A 15,927-nucleotide genomic window follows, 5' to 3' on the forward strand; every position below is an offset into this window, starting at 1 on the left:
CATACCAGCCACTCTTGACGCAGAGACGATACCAACGGATCGATGTGCCTCTTCCTCCCAATGTTCTATCTACAAGAGGCGAGGTGTACACCAAGTCTCTTTACCTGGCCCCGCCAGATCACATCCCTTCATAAAGGATAAGTCACACGGACAAACCGTCCGATCTTGGGAATCTGTCACACACGTGACACAGTAATTCCGCTGTCTCCTCCAATAACAAGAGCACAGATCCGAAGGCAGCGCCTCCCCTCGCCCTATATAAACCTCTCAGGTATGACATTTCGCCCATCTTGAATCCGGAGAATACACTCGCATTTTTCCTCGATCTGACTTGAGCGTCGGAGTGGCCACGCCGGGATCCCCCGGCGCCCCGCTAATCCGTGCGTTCAGTGCCCCCCGTTGCAGGTCCTTTCTCCTCCACTGTGGAAACATCGGGTGACGCGGCCTCCCCCTTGTCTGGTGATTCAGCTGTCGTCGATAAGGAGTCGGAACAATATTTTTGTTTGTTTGTTTTGATGCTTGAGAGTTTAATATAAGGGGTTATTATAGGACTTCTCAAGCGATTGATACTAGGTATGTCGCCTGAGAACACAAAGCATGTTCTTAAGTTTTCATTATTCTAACTTGCTCTTTTCTTTTGGTTAATTTTGATCTTGTATATCTACTATATATGATATTATCATCATTATTTTTCACACACACAGATCATTAATTAGTTTGGGATGATATACTTAAAGACCACTTTAACAAAAAACAAAGAGCATAAGATTTGTCGTGGGGCCGACCGTATAGGACCGCTGGGGTGACGGATTCTACCTTTTGCAGAAGAAAAAGAAAAGAAAAAAGAGCATAAGATCTATTCTCCAAAATTAGTCAGGCGAAACTTAAACACCTGGATTTATAAAAAAATTAAGATCTACAACACAATTGATTGAACTAGTCATTGAAGCACTAGTCATTGAAGCAAAAGCTCATGTGCACATGTTAGATATGGATGAGTCGATAACGGTCAAATCTTGTAAACAATCACTAAGATCATAAGCCTAATTGGTGAGACACAAGACTAATCCAAGAAAATAAAATATAATAAGCGTTTGGTTCAATTTATCAGGCATAACTTTGTTTATGTAATTATCCGATAATCACATAACCAAGATTATATAGTATAAAATATAATCTAATGTTGTTTGGTTTAACTTATTTATTTGGAGAGAATAAAACATAACTAATTTAACATTTACTATATTACCCTTGATTCAATTTATTTTTAAAATAAAATAAAATAAATTAATAATAATATTAATAATATTAATGATGATAAATAAATTCATATAAAAAATAAATATATTTTTTTAAAATTTAAAATAAATTTATATATATTTTAATAAAATAATTCGTTAACATAATTATTTTAATAAAATAATACATTAAATTAATAAATATAATTCATTAATTTTAAAATAAAATTTAAAATAAATATGTATATTTTATAAAATAATTCATTAATATAATTATTTTAATAAAATAATTTATTAAATTAATAAATATAATTCATTAATTTTATTTTTTAAATTTAAAATAAATTATTTTACAAATATTTAAATTAAAATTTATTAAATTAATTAATTCAATTTTAATTAGGTTTCATGACACATTTCAATTAGCTCAGTTTGAAAATCAAAGTATAATCATCAAAAAAAATTTATTAATCTTCGAAATCGTAAAAAATCTTAGACTGAGATAGTCGCATTCCGAGTTTTAACTCATTTGTTGATATTTTATTGATATGACAGTGATACTTTATTATTTAAAAATCAATTATAATTTAAATTAAATAAGATTATTATTAATAAATTTAGATAGATAATTAAAATTATCAATGATAACTCTAAATCAAATCCAGCCATAACGGAGAGGAAAAGGAAAAAGTAATAAGAAACTCATTTCCACTATAAAAAAAATCAATAACTCCTTCGTTTGGGACTCGGAGAATCCATATGATAAGAAATATCACAGTAAGTGAAGGTCTCCAATGATGTGACATGTATTAGAAATTGGAATCGATGTGATCTCCATGTTACAGTCCGTCAATGGCATGGGCCCTCTCTTCACTTCTGTGACTCTGGAAAGCCGTCCAATTTGCAGCATTACAATTAAGTTGATTTTTTTTTCAATAATTGCGAGCATTATGACAGTTGATGGTATTGCATAATTGAATAAACAAGTATTTATAGGCCAACCAGTGCAAGAATGGCTATAGATGTTTTCTTATGTACTATTGCACAAGCAAATAGGCAACAGCACACGGCAAAAGCTGAAGTATTGTTCATCTTTTTTTTCTCTTCTTTTAACTCATGCAGCAATATCAACAACATAACTGTAATTTGCAATGGTTCTTTAACTATTTGTCGTAAGATCACGATGATAGTTTTAGATACATGAATGATGAACATGAGATGCTAATGAATAAAACAGTCTATAATTCAAAGGGGTTGCAGTTGATATTCAAAGTGTTTGAAGGCAATCAGCCTGAAATCAAAGATAAGTGCAACCTCTTCCATCTCGTAATGTTCTCACAAGTGCTAGGCTATGCTGAGAATCAACAAAAAATAGATCTTCAGATACCCTCTTTAGTAACAAATATTTATGATCTATTTCAAAATCCAATAAAATAGTTTTCCCTTGCCTAAATCAACTGACCCAAGCTTTACAGGAACCAAAGGAGCAAAACAGGAGTGCGGTGAAGAGAAGATTATGATCAGTAACTAAGTTTTCCTTCGCATGATTTCTTTGACATCCATGGCAACAAAAAAAATAAAGATCACAGCACATGTTCAACACTGCAACACCAGTTGATACAAACCAAAGCATGTCCATCATCCCTAAATGTCATCGACTGCTGTTCTACATGGTTAATAATGGCCCACATACAACTAGATTTAATTTTATCTCTGATCTAGAACAAATAATGATGAAAAACTGAGACGATGTATATAGTGGATTTACCACAGTTGAAGTTCCGCAAGCAAGGCTTAGGTAGTTAGATTTACACCCTTTTGATCCGTCTAAGGATGGGACGTCTTCAGCTTCCTGTTGTTGAACTTTGTATTTCTGTGTAGGTGCCATTTTGCTCGTCATATGTGTACCTGGATAAGTTGAGAAGTCAAAATCTAATAATAAGGTCATGATAAAAAAAAAATCAAGATTTTGGTGCAAAGTTATTAACTACTATGCTAGAATAATTTGTGGTGAACAAGAACAGTGACTCAAGGATCAAAACAAGGATGCTGAGGGGAAAATAACCCCCAGTAAGAGTTAACTTGGGAATCATTGCAAGGAACTAGTCACAAATGACAAAAAAAAGACTCTTGTTTGGTTAGGGAACATGGGAGGATTGATCTCTAATATTCTGCTAAAGAAGCACTAACTAAAAAACAATTTGAAAATCTTGATTCCTGACAACCAGCTACTCAGGTAATCATTTCTTGTTATGGTCTATGACACCATGCTCCATAGATTACTTGATCAAGTTAGTGATAATGACTCAGGAGAAAAAATGACAAACTATTAGAATATGTTCAATATTTCATGGAAAGCAAAATAAGATTACATTTTTTGTTAATTTTATTGCGAGTAAGGTATCTATGTAAAGATGATGGGGATGTAGAAACAGCCACATATCAAACTATATTTAGCCCATGAATGAAAGCATTTGCACAATAGTACAGATCAGTTGTAAAATCCTATTAAAATCAAGTGTTTATTTAACTTTCCAACTGGCTGTTGAGACTAACATCAATTTTGTTCACCGACTCAATAAAATTGAAGTGTAGCAGGGAAAGAAGATATACACAATTAAGTAGCTATGGAAGTAAACTATCTGCATCATTTTCTGTGCAAAAACTTATACAATATGGGAAGTGCACCCAAACTTGACTACTATTATCTAATTGAAAATTGCAACTAAAAATAACAGTCCAAATCAAAATTTTAAAAAGCTAGAGGTTTGTTTAGCATGCATAACCCTTATACAACTACAAGCAAATCCATGTAGTTATTCACTGCATAAGTCTATGCGGCCACAATGGTGAATTATGCGAAGGCTTTCTAACCCAATGGTCCTTATTAAAAATATAGCTATTAGGTATCAAGGGCAGTTGATTTAGTTCACATTGGCACCTCAAGATTTGGGTTTCATCACCATTATATATACATATCTAAGCAATGGTTATCTCATTAATGAAAATACAATTTGGATTTATGCTTGAAAGGTCGACAATAGAAATTATATATCTTTTCAGGCAACTAATTGGAAAGTATTGGGAACAAAAGTAAGACTTATATATGGTATTCGTCGACCTAGGAAAAACTTATGATAGAGTCCCAAGGGAAATTATATGGAGAATTCTAGAAAAGAGAGATATTAATTCTAGAAAAGAGAGGTATTAGCATAACGTATGTTGAACTAATTTAGAATATATATGAGGATGTAATGATAAAAGTGAAGACTTCAGACGGATTATCTGAAGCATTTCTCATAAAGATAGAGTTACATCAAAGATCAACTCTAAGTCGTCATCTTTTTACACTAATCATGGACATTGGACATATCCAAGATACATGTTTGCATATGATATTGTTTTGGTAGATGAGACAAGTAACAATAAATGCTAACTCGAATCTTGACGGAAAAAGCTTGAAGTGAAATATTTTAAACTTAGTATGGTAAAGACAGAATATATTAAATTTAAGTTTAGTAATATTTGACGTAATAAGATAATTATTAAGATAGGAAATGATGAGTTGTCTGTAACTATGAGTTTTAAGTATTTAGTATCATTTTTTGCAAAAGGATAAAAGAATTTAATGTTTTACATAGAATACAAGCGGGATAATTGAAATAGAGAAAACTATTAGATGTTCTTTGTGATCGTAAAATATCCCAAAGACTTAAAGGAAAATTTTACAAAATGATGATTAGGCCTACTATGTTATATGAAGTTGAATGTTGGGCTATAACTCGAGCACATGAGCAGAAAATGAGAATTATAGAGATGAAGATGTTAAGGTGGATATATGAGCATACAAGGATGAACATGATAAAAAATAAAAGTACTAGAGAGAGTCGAGATTGCATCTATTGAAGGAAAACTCCGAGAAACACATTTAAGATGATACGATATTGTGCTTAAACGACCAATAAATGATCCAGTTAGGTGATGTACTATAACAAATATGCATATCAAATGTGGAAAAGAAAGACCAAAAAAGACTTGGTTAACAATAATATAATAAAATAAAATTTATTTAAATATAAATGATGACATAATAAGGGATAATACCAAATAGCGTAGAAGAATCCATATAGCCGAACCCATTAGTGGGATAAAGTTTGATTGTTGTTGTATTAGAGCCCCCTTATAGGGTCTATATTAGGTTAAGGATCTTCCAAAAAAGACACTCTTCTTAGGGGGAGACCATGTTGGCTTCCCCTTATTGGTCTTTCTCCAACCTCTCCTATCCACACAAAGCACACGGAGCATCACCTCCATTATGGTGCTCATCCTCAGTCGCACAAGTGACACTCCAACTTCTTCCTCAGCTAGTGAAGACCACCTACAGCCATGCAACCTCACATGATAGCCAGTTGTTGCCTTCCCAAGAGCGATGGACCAGGCACATGCCATAATCCTGCTTAGCACATGCTCATAAGACATCCCATGCAGTGATCGCAAGTTACAAATCTCCTTCATGTGTTCTTCCCCACATGCAAGCAACTCTCCCTCACGCAACAACAATGAAGAATTTGTAGCCACAAACAGATGGTTGATTTGCTAGTTTCCATTATTCTTGTCCACTCTCCCTTGGTCTTCTCCACATGCGTGCAACATCATAAATTAAAGCTAAAATTTTTGAGCTGAGTAGGACTGAAAACACAAAACACATCAAGTGTGTTAAGCGTGGTGGGTGTCAATGCCAATTAATGTGCCAAACAAACAAAAAAGGAAAAGAGGGAAAGAGGAGACAAGGAAGAAGAGAACAATGAGCAGAGGCATCACATACACCACCAAAATTGTGTTGCTATCACGGACCATGAGCAAAGCCTTTGTCATTATCCTGGGACATTAAAGAAGCCTTTGCTGTGATTGCAAACTGTGAGCAAAGCCATCTCAGTATCGGAACCATGTGGAAACTATAATTGTCTCATGAATCTTGCACAAAGATCATTGATTTCGCCCGAGGTCAGCAATTTTGTCATCATCATGAACCATGATTGAAGTCCATCGCTATCTTGGGACCGCATAGAAGTCCTCATCGTCTCATGCAAAGATCACTGGTTTCACCTAAGGTCAATAATTTTGCATGAAGGTCATCTCCATGGCCGCAAGAAGTCAAACTCTAGGCGTCATCTCAAAGTTCTTCCATGTGCCGATGGGCGAGCTAAACAAGAAGTTTCACCCATATTGACTGGCATAGAACAATGCTTTAATCCAAGCCACAATTCCACCTTCACGCTGACACCAACAACAAACAATTATCTTCCTCTAGAACAAAATTTCTCTCACCCTGCAGTGCCGCATCATCATCACATGGCTGCTGCTCCTCCTGCGCCAGTGAGTGCAGGATCTCCTGATCCTTATTGCACCTCTCCTCTTTGTTGTCTCAAGAGCTGGAGAAAACCCTAGTGCGATGCCACCATCCTCTCCACTACTTGCAACGTTGACATCTCCCTCACTTTCCTCCTGTGATGCAAGCATCAGCCACCACTCCAATCTGACTAATGTGCAAGAAGGGATTCTCAACATACCCTGAAGCCCCCCTCAGTTTGGAGCCTGTGCTTGCTGATCTCAAACCATGCAGTTCAACTTTAAGTAGACTCTTTGTTATACTCATAACATTCACTAAGATATATTTAGGGATTATTAGATTTTATTGGAATTAAATTTGAGATTTCCTGACTGAAACAAGTCTTTTAAGAGCTAGTGGTGTTATTTTAATTTTAGGTTTAATCAGGTGTTTAGTTTGCTACTTAAAATCACAGTTAGGTGGAAATCAATTTATTGTCTCTGTAGGCTTGAGCCAGGCGCAAATCAGATTCAGATTGGATTCAGTTGAAATCCCAATGCATTTTTACTATCAGGGGATGAACAATTAACCAACAGAATTTTTTGTCACTGGATACAACTAATACTATCAGAAGAAACTCATATATATCAGAAGACCAAGATAATTAACTGCATCACATGAAAGAGGTAAAATTACCATGTCCCTGTCGCAGCAGAACAGTACATTCCCGAGGTTGGGTCATAATAATAGCCAAAGCTGTTACTGTAGTAGTAACTGCAAGGAAACAAGAAAATAGAGTAGTAAACCAAGAGTCTCACAAAAGTATGTGTACTGTAGTAGTAACTGCAAAGAAACAAGCAAATTAAAAGTTGTAAAATAAGATTCTCACCAAAGTATATGCATACTGAAACAAGGCCACTTCAAAGTAACAAAGGTATCAGAAGGTCAAGGTTGGATATTAGAGGAATGAACCAATGAAGGTAATGATGAAAGAGAATCAAAAATCAAAAAAAAATGTGGTTGAATATATTCTTGTAACATTCAATATGTAAATAGACATGCTAAAATCAGGTCAATGGAGATTAAATACAGTCACCAAAATCTTCTCAACCATGACCAATATAATCAGCCAGAATTTGGAAGTGGAGAACAGAATAAAGCATGGACAAATCAAGTCAATAGATATTAAATATAGTCAACAAAATATTCTCAACCATAATCAAATTTGAAAGTGGAGAACAAAACTGCAATTTTACCTACCACAATTGTATATATTGACGCCAATAAGAAATGCATGATTGATATTTGGTTTATTAAATGAAAATTTTTATTTCAACCAAAATAAATGAGATTGAAAAGCAACTTCAACCTGTTTCTATTAACCAAATTAAACCTATTTCAGGCACTACACTTAAAGATTAACATAACCCATAACCTAGCTTGTTTAAGACTTCAAGTCAAAGCCTCATTTGTGCAGAAGCCATAAACAGGACAATGAGCATGAAAGATAAATAATATTTTCACAAATAAGCATGAAAATATATCAAGGTAGACAGTAAACACCATTATTAGCTAGAAAGGACTTCTTTGGTGCAGTATTAATATAGTAACAATTGTGTCTAAAGTTCAGGTCCTTGGTTAACAAGGGAAGATTAAGTTGATCATGAAAGAAAGAGAATCAAGTAAGAAGCAAAGCAATTCCACTTCAACCAGAAAGCCAGGAAGTAGGAATATAAGGAACCAGGAAGTAGGAAGGAAGAGCCAGGGTGTGGAGAAGAAAGAGATTGGATTGAGAGAGCAGAAAGAAAAGGAAGAGAAGCAAGGAGAAGGGCGAGAACTGGACAAGAAAGAGTATGATCAGCTTATCAAAACATTTGCATTATTTTATTATATATAATAAAAGATGAGAGAAAACAAGATAATTATAAATGTTTAAATAAAACAGAACTAGTAACTCAATGATCTAAGTAAGAACCAAAAGATCTCAACAACTTCAATGGATAAGTTAGCTATTATATGGATTGAAAATTAAGATGTGAAAACTCCTTGTTTCATGGAAAAATGGTTGGATTCCTTACCCTGATGATTCATCATATAAATAATCATTTTCAGCCCCTCCATGACTGACATCTGCAAGGTGATGAATAAAGAGAATCATTTGCATATAATATTTTGGGAACATGGCTAGCTAATAAAGGTACAAGATTCTTTTGATTTGTTTCAACCAAAAGAATAAAGAGAAATTCGTCCAGAGTCCAAGTCTTCGGAAGAACCTAAGGTTTTTGATGTAGGTTGATCATCTTGTTGAAAATCTGAAGCAGAGCTGGCAGCACTTGGGATGGGTGGATTTGCATTGATAGTATCATCATCATCCCCAAACATGTCAAACTGATCACCACCATCACTTGGTGATGCTTGTTGAGCAGAATCTGTAACTGCTGAAGTTCCTGGACGAATGTCCCATATAGATGATACTTGTTCTCTATGCTGAACATCATCAGAAAATATATCTTCTCCATCAGTTGGTTCAGCATGTGTTGTACTATTTGATTTGTATGACTTTGCACGAGCTAAACGCTCATATCCTTCTGCAAAAGTTATAAGAAATATTTACAATGCAACCAACAATTGCTTCATTTGTGAAACAAAGTTATTTTTTAGTTGTCCTCAATGGAACATACACATCCAGAAAAACAAAGAGATCAGAGATCTCAATAACATATCTATATGATATCAGAAATAGCGTAGCATAGTAAATATGCAAGGTTAGAATTGAATATTGATATATGCAGCACACTAACCTGCCTCCCGAACAAATGTCTCCTGATCTTCATAGTAAACATCTAAAGTACAAATCAACAAATTTGGTTAATATAAATATACCTGGCAGAGCATCTGACTATCTTATTAAATAATAAAAGTAATCAGACTTCCAGTCAAGAAACTCTCAAAAGAAAAAGGAAATAATTGAATTTAAACAATAACACAATAATTTTAAGTTGTCTACAAGGTCAAATTATTTATCTAATTTATTAATAACATTTATTTAAATAAAATATATCCTCTCAAAAGATCACAAAAATCATGCTTGGTGCATATTAGCCAAACAAAATCTAACTAGAGGACCATCAAACCCATTCAAATGGGTCAGTAAATGTAGAAATCTATAATATAAAAGGAGTAACAACATGAACCAAATCAATGCATGGAAGATGTAGTAAATGACTAGCCATCATGTCACTATGCGGATCATCATAGTATGCAACTATGCATGCCAAGTAGCCAAGTAGTCAGAAATGGACCAGCACAAGCCATGGTTGCAAAACTACAACTACTCTTGAGCTAAGCTGTACACCAGAAAAATATATAATGTTTGCACTCAACTGTACTCTCCATTCTCCATCAATTTCATGGCATCTTCAGTGAGTTGATCAAAAATCCATTTTGAAGTCTCCAACATCTTTGCTTTCTTATCGGTTGAAGAGCCTTTCAGCCTTTTTAGAGCTTGAATTATCTGCCATAGGAAGTATAAATTAGAATAAAATAAAGGAGTGTTTAACTAGTTATTCTGCAAAACAGTGCAATCATAGATTTTGAATAAAAAACAGTGCAATAAAATGATTCTGAGGATTAACTAGTTGCTATACTGAAATTTATAAGAATCTAAAAGGTATTTTGCCAACATGATTTGCCCCTATTTGCTATAGTGGACACCAGCTAACCACATTCAGATACCTTGACTAACTTCCATGGAACCAACGTCCCAAACTATCACATTTGCTAAGCATTCACCTTCAGGACTTCAGAACAACAAGTGAGAGACAGTGTTTAATCAGAAGAAATCTCTCCAATAATACATACAGCATATAATTACTGTGTATTAATTCAAGCAAACAGATTTACAAAAGATAGCTAGAAACACTGAACCATATAAGAGGTAAGCATTGAAGAATCACAACTCAGTCATCAGGGAAATACAATTGATAATAGCAGGAGTTTCCTATAATATTTAGCAAAAGAGAACTGAAAAGTAAATGGGAGAAGGAGACTTTAACTACAGGCAACTTTTAATCTAAAGATATGACCAAGTGTAAAACCCAGATTGCATAAGCACTAGAATATAAGAAATTATATATTAATTGTAATTAATAGCTGAAATAGGTAAACCAACAACATGGCAGAGTTTGCCTTCTGGACTTCCTACATAACACAGGCTGATCATTCAAAATGACAACCAAACCTTGCATGCACATTTAGCATATAGAGTTCAAACAGCTCACAAAAAAAAAGGAATGAACATGTTCAGTTACACATAAACTTAAGACTTCGAAGGAAAAGCTATCAGCAGGCTTACAACTTATATTCATCACAGTGAACTTCAGTAAAATAAAACCAAATAAAGGAAGTATTTTAGTAAAGAACTTACTGTTTCTCCAGGTTGAAGTGCATTTGCTATTCTCCTTTTTATTTTTCCAACATCATCTGAAGACAGATCATCGTATGCCTCCTCCTCTGCAGATGCTTTTGGCTTAAATTTTCCTGCCAACTTGGTATCAACTACAACACTATCTAGCCATGCATCCTAAATCAATAACAAACAAACATCAAGCTAACATCTCAAATAACTGATATTTCAGACAAAAAGGAGTAAAAAATCAGGGGGAAGGCACAAATAGGAAAAAGAAAGGAAGAGAACAGTGGCAGTGTCACCTTGACTTCATTTTGTTTAGCATACTCAACAAAATTTCCATTTTCATCAAAATAGCCTTCCTCCCTCTCTTGCTTCAAATTGAATGGTTCTATTTGAATACCATCATCCTCAAAGTTAGTATTATCCTGCCAAAGATAATCACATTTACAAAGTATGAAATTAATTGATAGTACTGAATAATACCAGGGAGTAACAAAACCATACATAAGACTGCATATATTGAATCATTATGAGAAGATCAAAGGCCAAAATTTTAAACAGGTAATATACAAAAAAGTGTATTTTTAGAAAAGATAGGATTGATAATAAAGCAAAGAAAATATTATATTCTCACTAGGAGCATAGGAAAGATGACAATAAGTGGCTCGGACACTTATCATTTGAGTGGAAATGAATCAAAGTTGCAGCAAGGCTCTTCATTGATGATCTAATTATTATATGAAAATAATCTCAGCACACGAACCTTTCATGGAAGAAGTTTTGACACTATTCCACAGAATTAGAATCATTGTCTTGAGGGTTCTGTGACTTTTGGCCAGAATGACAAGTGTCGCTCATTTCAGGCAACACAAAATGAACTTTTAATCTTAGCTTGTAACACATTTTCAAATATACAAATATAGCCATGTCAGCTTAGAACTATATTTTTATATGAAAATACTTAGTATGCCTCATGAATCATGAAAATATCAAAAAAAAAATACATATATCTAGTAGCAAAAGCATTATTATGATAAGATTCCTTTCTAACAACATAGATAGCATTAGAACAAAAATGGTAATAGAAAACGCCAAATGGAAGTCAAAGAAGATGGCATGTGAATACAACAACAACAACAACCAATCCTTTATGTCACTAAGTGGGTTGCCTATATGGATCTTACTACGTCATTGGGCTCGATCCTTTGCTATACCATTATCTATATTTAAATGAATTTTATCCTATTTTATCTTTGCTAACCAAATCTTCTTTGGTCTCCCTCTTTCTCGATTGATGTGTATATTTGTTATGGTCTCATATCATGTAACTCAAAATTTATTAGTTCCTAAGTACATGCACATACTGTCTTAAACACATCTCTTGGATTTTTTTTTCTCAATAAGCACAATCCCAACTTTCTCTAACGTTTTCATTTCTTATCATATCAATCCTCATATCTTCGTACATCCACCTTAACATTCTCATTTTTGTGACTCTCATATTTCGCTCGTGTGTTCGATTCATAGTCCAACATTCAACTTCATATAACATAACAAATATAACGGACGTTTAAAACTTCCCTTTACACTTTAAAGTACCTTACAATCACAAAAAACACCTGACCCCTTCTCCATTTTAATTGCTCTATTTGTATCCTATGTAAAATATCTCTATCATCCCTTTCATCCTTTTGCAAAAACAAACCTAGATACTTAAAAATCTCTAACTTATATATAAGATAAAATTCAACATTGAGGTACATAAAAAGAGATGTTTGATGTTTCTTTCAGGTGCAAAACAGATAATTCACACCCTTTGAATGATTTTAAATGTAGAGTTAGGTAAGACTTCATATCAATAGAACATAGAATTTCAAAGTCCAAGCTTACAAAAACATTTGACTAGGATTACTAGGAGTTCCTATAAATGTACTTCTAAATTCTAGCTAATTATGATAAAACCAGAGTAAAAGCTTCCTGTTTAAATGAGGCACAATCTCCTACCTTGACCAATTGATGGCAAAAAGATTTTAAACAATTCAGTTGTTGTAAGGGAATAAGTCATCTAAATCAAATACAAAATTGTTTACAAAGTTGAGAATGAGAGAAACTAATGGTCAGAGAATGCACATAAACTTTTAGTATTTGATCAGCTTATAGAGAATATAATTCTCATACTTGTCTTGTGTTTATATTAGAAATCCAAAAAAAAAAAACTTGTCTTGGTTGGTTATATCACAACCAATTATCTTGGCTATCCCAGATAATTTACAAACAGAACAGGATAACTTGAAGCCAGTTATATCCCCCTCGACCATTTGCATCCTAAGTGTATGAATGCTTGAGCATTCCATCCAATAGCATCGTTCCAAATTCCACCTGCTTCTGAGTTGAGTGATCCTTGCACAAGAAAACCACTTTCCTCTAAAAATTGAACCTTATTTTTGCCAAAGATTTTTTTCCCAACAAAATAACGTCGGGAGCTAATTGTTTGCACCAGCACCAATATATAAACAGGAAAGCAGACCAAACATTACAAGTTACTACCACCAAAACCAATAGGAAAAGAGAAGAATGCATGGAAAATATGCCTTTTACCCTTAAACCTATTTAGGCTAGTTAAATGACGATAAAGGCATCATTACCTCGTACTGCACTTCGCCAGAACGGCTGTCCACCTGGTCACCCAAGACTTCGCTTTCTCGCATCTTGTTGCGGCGCTTGGAACGCTCCTTGGCAGCGAGACCGGGGTCGATCCAGATCTTGTTCTGACCGTTCCCATCCTGGATTCCGTCACCATCCACACGCTTCGCCTTCTTGCCCTTCGGAAATCTAACCTGCCTCTCCCTGGGATCATCGCCCAACCCAGAATCGATCAAAACCATATAATCAGAGTTGGAATCAGTGATTTGACGGAGAAACGGAGGGGGGAACTTACGCCTGTGCTTTCGGCGGATCAATCTCGTCGAGAGGAAGCGGCCGCTTTTCGGCTCTATTCGCCATGGACTTGGGTGAGGCGTTCGGTTGGCTTGCAGATCGGATAGCTTCGACTAAGATATTTAATTAGGCAGGTAGCAATTTTTCTTAATAACACAAAATCATATTTTATTTTTAAAATATAATAATATAATAAATTTCTTTATCCTTTCCTTCCCTTTCCTTCCTGGTGATACCAATCCAACGTGGGCATGTCCAATAGAGGATTGGTAAAGACGTTTTGAAGATCTCTTCTATAAAAAATAAAATCTATCATTCTAACAGTCTCACACGATCGGTCTCATAACCAATTAAAAAGTAAATTGAAAATTTATAAATCACTCTAAAGATCTCGATTTATGCCTTAACCACGTCTTTATTTACTTTAACGTACTAATAATTGAACTTAGGTGTGTGTTCAAATACGACAGAGCCATACAAGAGAGCAATGTTGTGCTATATAGCTCAGCTCTTAAGTGGCTGCACCTTTTAGGCCTTTCATTTTAGAAAAATATTCATCCACAACTCTGAATTGTATCTATATAAATTTATTAAGTATTAAATTTTTAATAAAATAAATAAATTAAATCAAATGAAGATGTTGATTTAAAATTAAATTATGATCAAACAAAATTCGACAAAAGATAAAAAAATATTTTGATTCAAATTGAAATTGATTTGGATTTTATTTGATAAATTACGATCGAATAAAATTTAATTTAATCGAAATTTTTTTAAAAAATTAATTGTTTTGCTGAACAATACAATGATATAATATAATGATTTTTTAATTATATATATATATATATATATATATATATATATATATATATATATATATATATATATATATATATATAAATGCTATCTGAGCACCCGCTTCCTACGCACCCGTGCGCACCTGCATCTCCACCGTCCATTTCATCGCGCGATAAACCGGAGCCGTTAAAAAATCGCGATTTGCACAGTATTTCTCCTCGGACCTTCGCCGCTTCCCGCCGCCCGTTCATCGCCGTCCGACCACCGATGGCCGCCGGACCGGACCCGTTGGAACCGCAACTCACCGGCGGTCCGGCGGGTGCCCGGATTCCGGCCCCGATTCGGCCGGAATCCAGTCGGATTCCGGCCGGAATCCAGTCGGATTCCGGCCGAAATCGCCCGCCAGTGTCTGGCGGTGATTTCGGCCGGAATCCGGCCGGATTTCGGCCGAATCGGGGCCGGACTCCGGCCCCGGTCGATGCGCCGGCGCCGGGCGCGTCGACCGCGGCCGGTCTCCGGCCCCGATTCGGCCGGAATCCGGTCAGATTCCGGCCAACAGCGGTGCCAGGCACTGTTGCCCTGGTTTCGGCCGGAATTCCGGCCGGATTCCGGCCCAATCCGACCGGAATCCGATGCCGGAATGTGCGCCGGCGAGTCGCGATTCCAACGGATCCGGTCCGGCGGTCGTCGGTGGTCGGACGGCGATGAATGGCCGGCGGAAGCGCGTGGAGGTCGGCGGTCGGTGCGCACGGGTGCGTAGGAATCGGGTGCTCAGGATAGCCGTTCTCTATATATATATATATATACATAATTTATTATATTAACTTCAAGTCCATCAAAAATATTAATTTCTTAATCCGTCCATGTGTGTATGATAAATGAGAGCGTAGATAAGATAAAATGTATAAGATATAATGCAAATTGAAAATTAAAGAGATCTATTTTTCATCGTAAAAGGACTAAAAAATTTGTGTTCATGTACATGTACCGTATTATTTATAGTGCATTTTGGAGTATAAATTAATTATATTAATAGAATTTAATCTTTCGATGTAATATATTATTAAATAAATTTTATTCTAAATTTTAAAGATGTATTTAGTTTAATTTATCATACATAACCTTAATGATTATCAGATAATCACATAATCAAAGTTATAGATATAAAATATAATATAATATTATTTGATTTAATTTATTTATTTGAAAGAAAT

The 15,927-nt window shown here is 34.9% G+C and overlaps 1 protein-coding gene across 2 annotated transcripts; it reads right to left on the reverse strand.

Annotated features, from left to right (window-relative positions):
• Positions 1-2,954: 2,954 nt before the first annotated feature.
• On the reverse strand, positions 2,955-13,996 carry LOC141814883 (uncharacterized). Of its 2 annotated transcripts, none has more exons than XM_074702837.1 (10): positions 13,917-13,996; positions 13,624-13,825; positions 11,278-11,403; positions 10,994-11,149; positions 9,952-10,081; positions 9,369-9,410; positions 8,841-9,152; positions 8,646-8,697; positions 7,264-7,341; positions 2,955-3,146 (listed from the first exon to the last, which is right to left on the reverse strand). In XM_074702837.1, exons 1-10 carry the CDS (start codon positions 13,979-13,981, stop codon positions 3,083-3,085), a joined length of 1,227 nt encoding a protein of 408 aa, XP_074558938.1. In that variant the 5' UTR covers positions 13,982-13,996; the 3' UTR covers positions 2,955-3,082. The 2 variants fall into 2 exon arrangements, with proteins under 2 accessions (XP_074558938.1, XP_074558937.1); XM_074702836.1 differs by having other exon boundaries at positions 8,841-9,155.
• Between the last annotated feature and the right edge of the window lie 1,931 nt (positions 13,997-15,927).

This window comes from Curcuma longa, chromosome 21 (assembly GCF_044706935.1).
Source record: "Curcuma longa cultivar G26 ecotype Majalengka, Jawa Barat chromosome 21, ITB_CL_G26_1.1, whole genome shotgun sequence".
NCBI classification, from domain to species: Eukaryota; Viridiplantae; Streptophyta; class Magnoliopsida; order Zingiberales; family Zingiberaceae; genus Curcuma; species Curcuma longa.

What these genes read in the sequence shown, in the direction of transcription:
- LOC141814883 (XM_074702836.1), bottom strand. Translation starts at nt 13,981, where the DNA reads ATGGCGAATAGAGCCGAAAAGCGGCCGCTTCCTCTCGACGAGATTGAT. An exon ending in GATCCGCCGAAAGCACAGGC is followed by an intron (nt 13,826 to 13,916) that starts GTAAGTTCCCCC and finishes CGATGATCCCAG; the next exon opens with GGAGAGGCAGGTTAGATTTC. An exon ending in CTGGCGAAGTGCAGTACGAG is followed by an intron (nt 11,404 to 13,623) that starts GTAATGATGCCT and finishes TATCTTTGGCAG; the next exon opens with GATAATACTAACTTTGAGGA.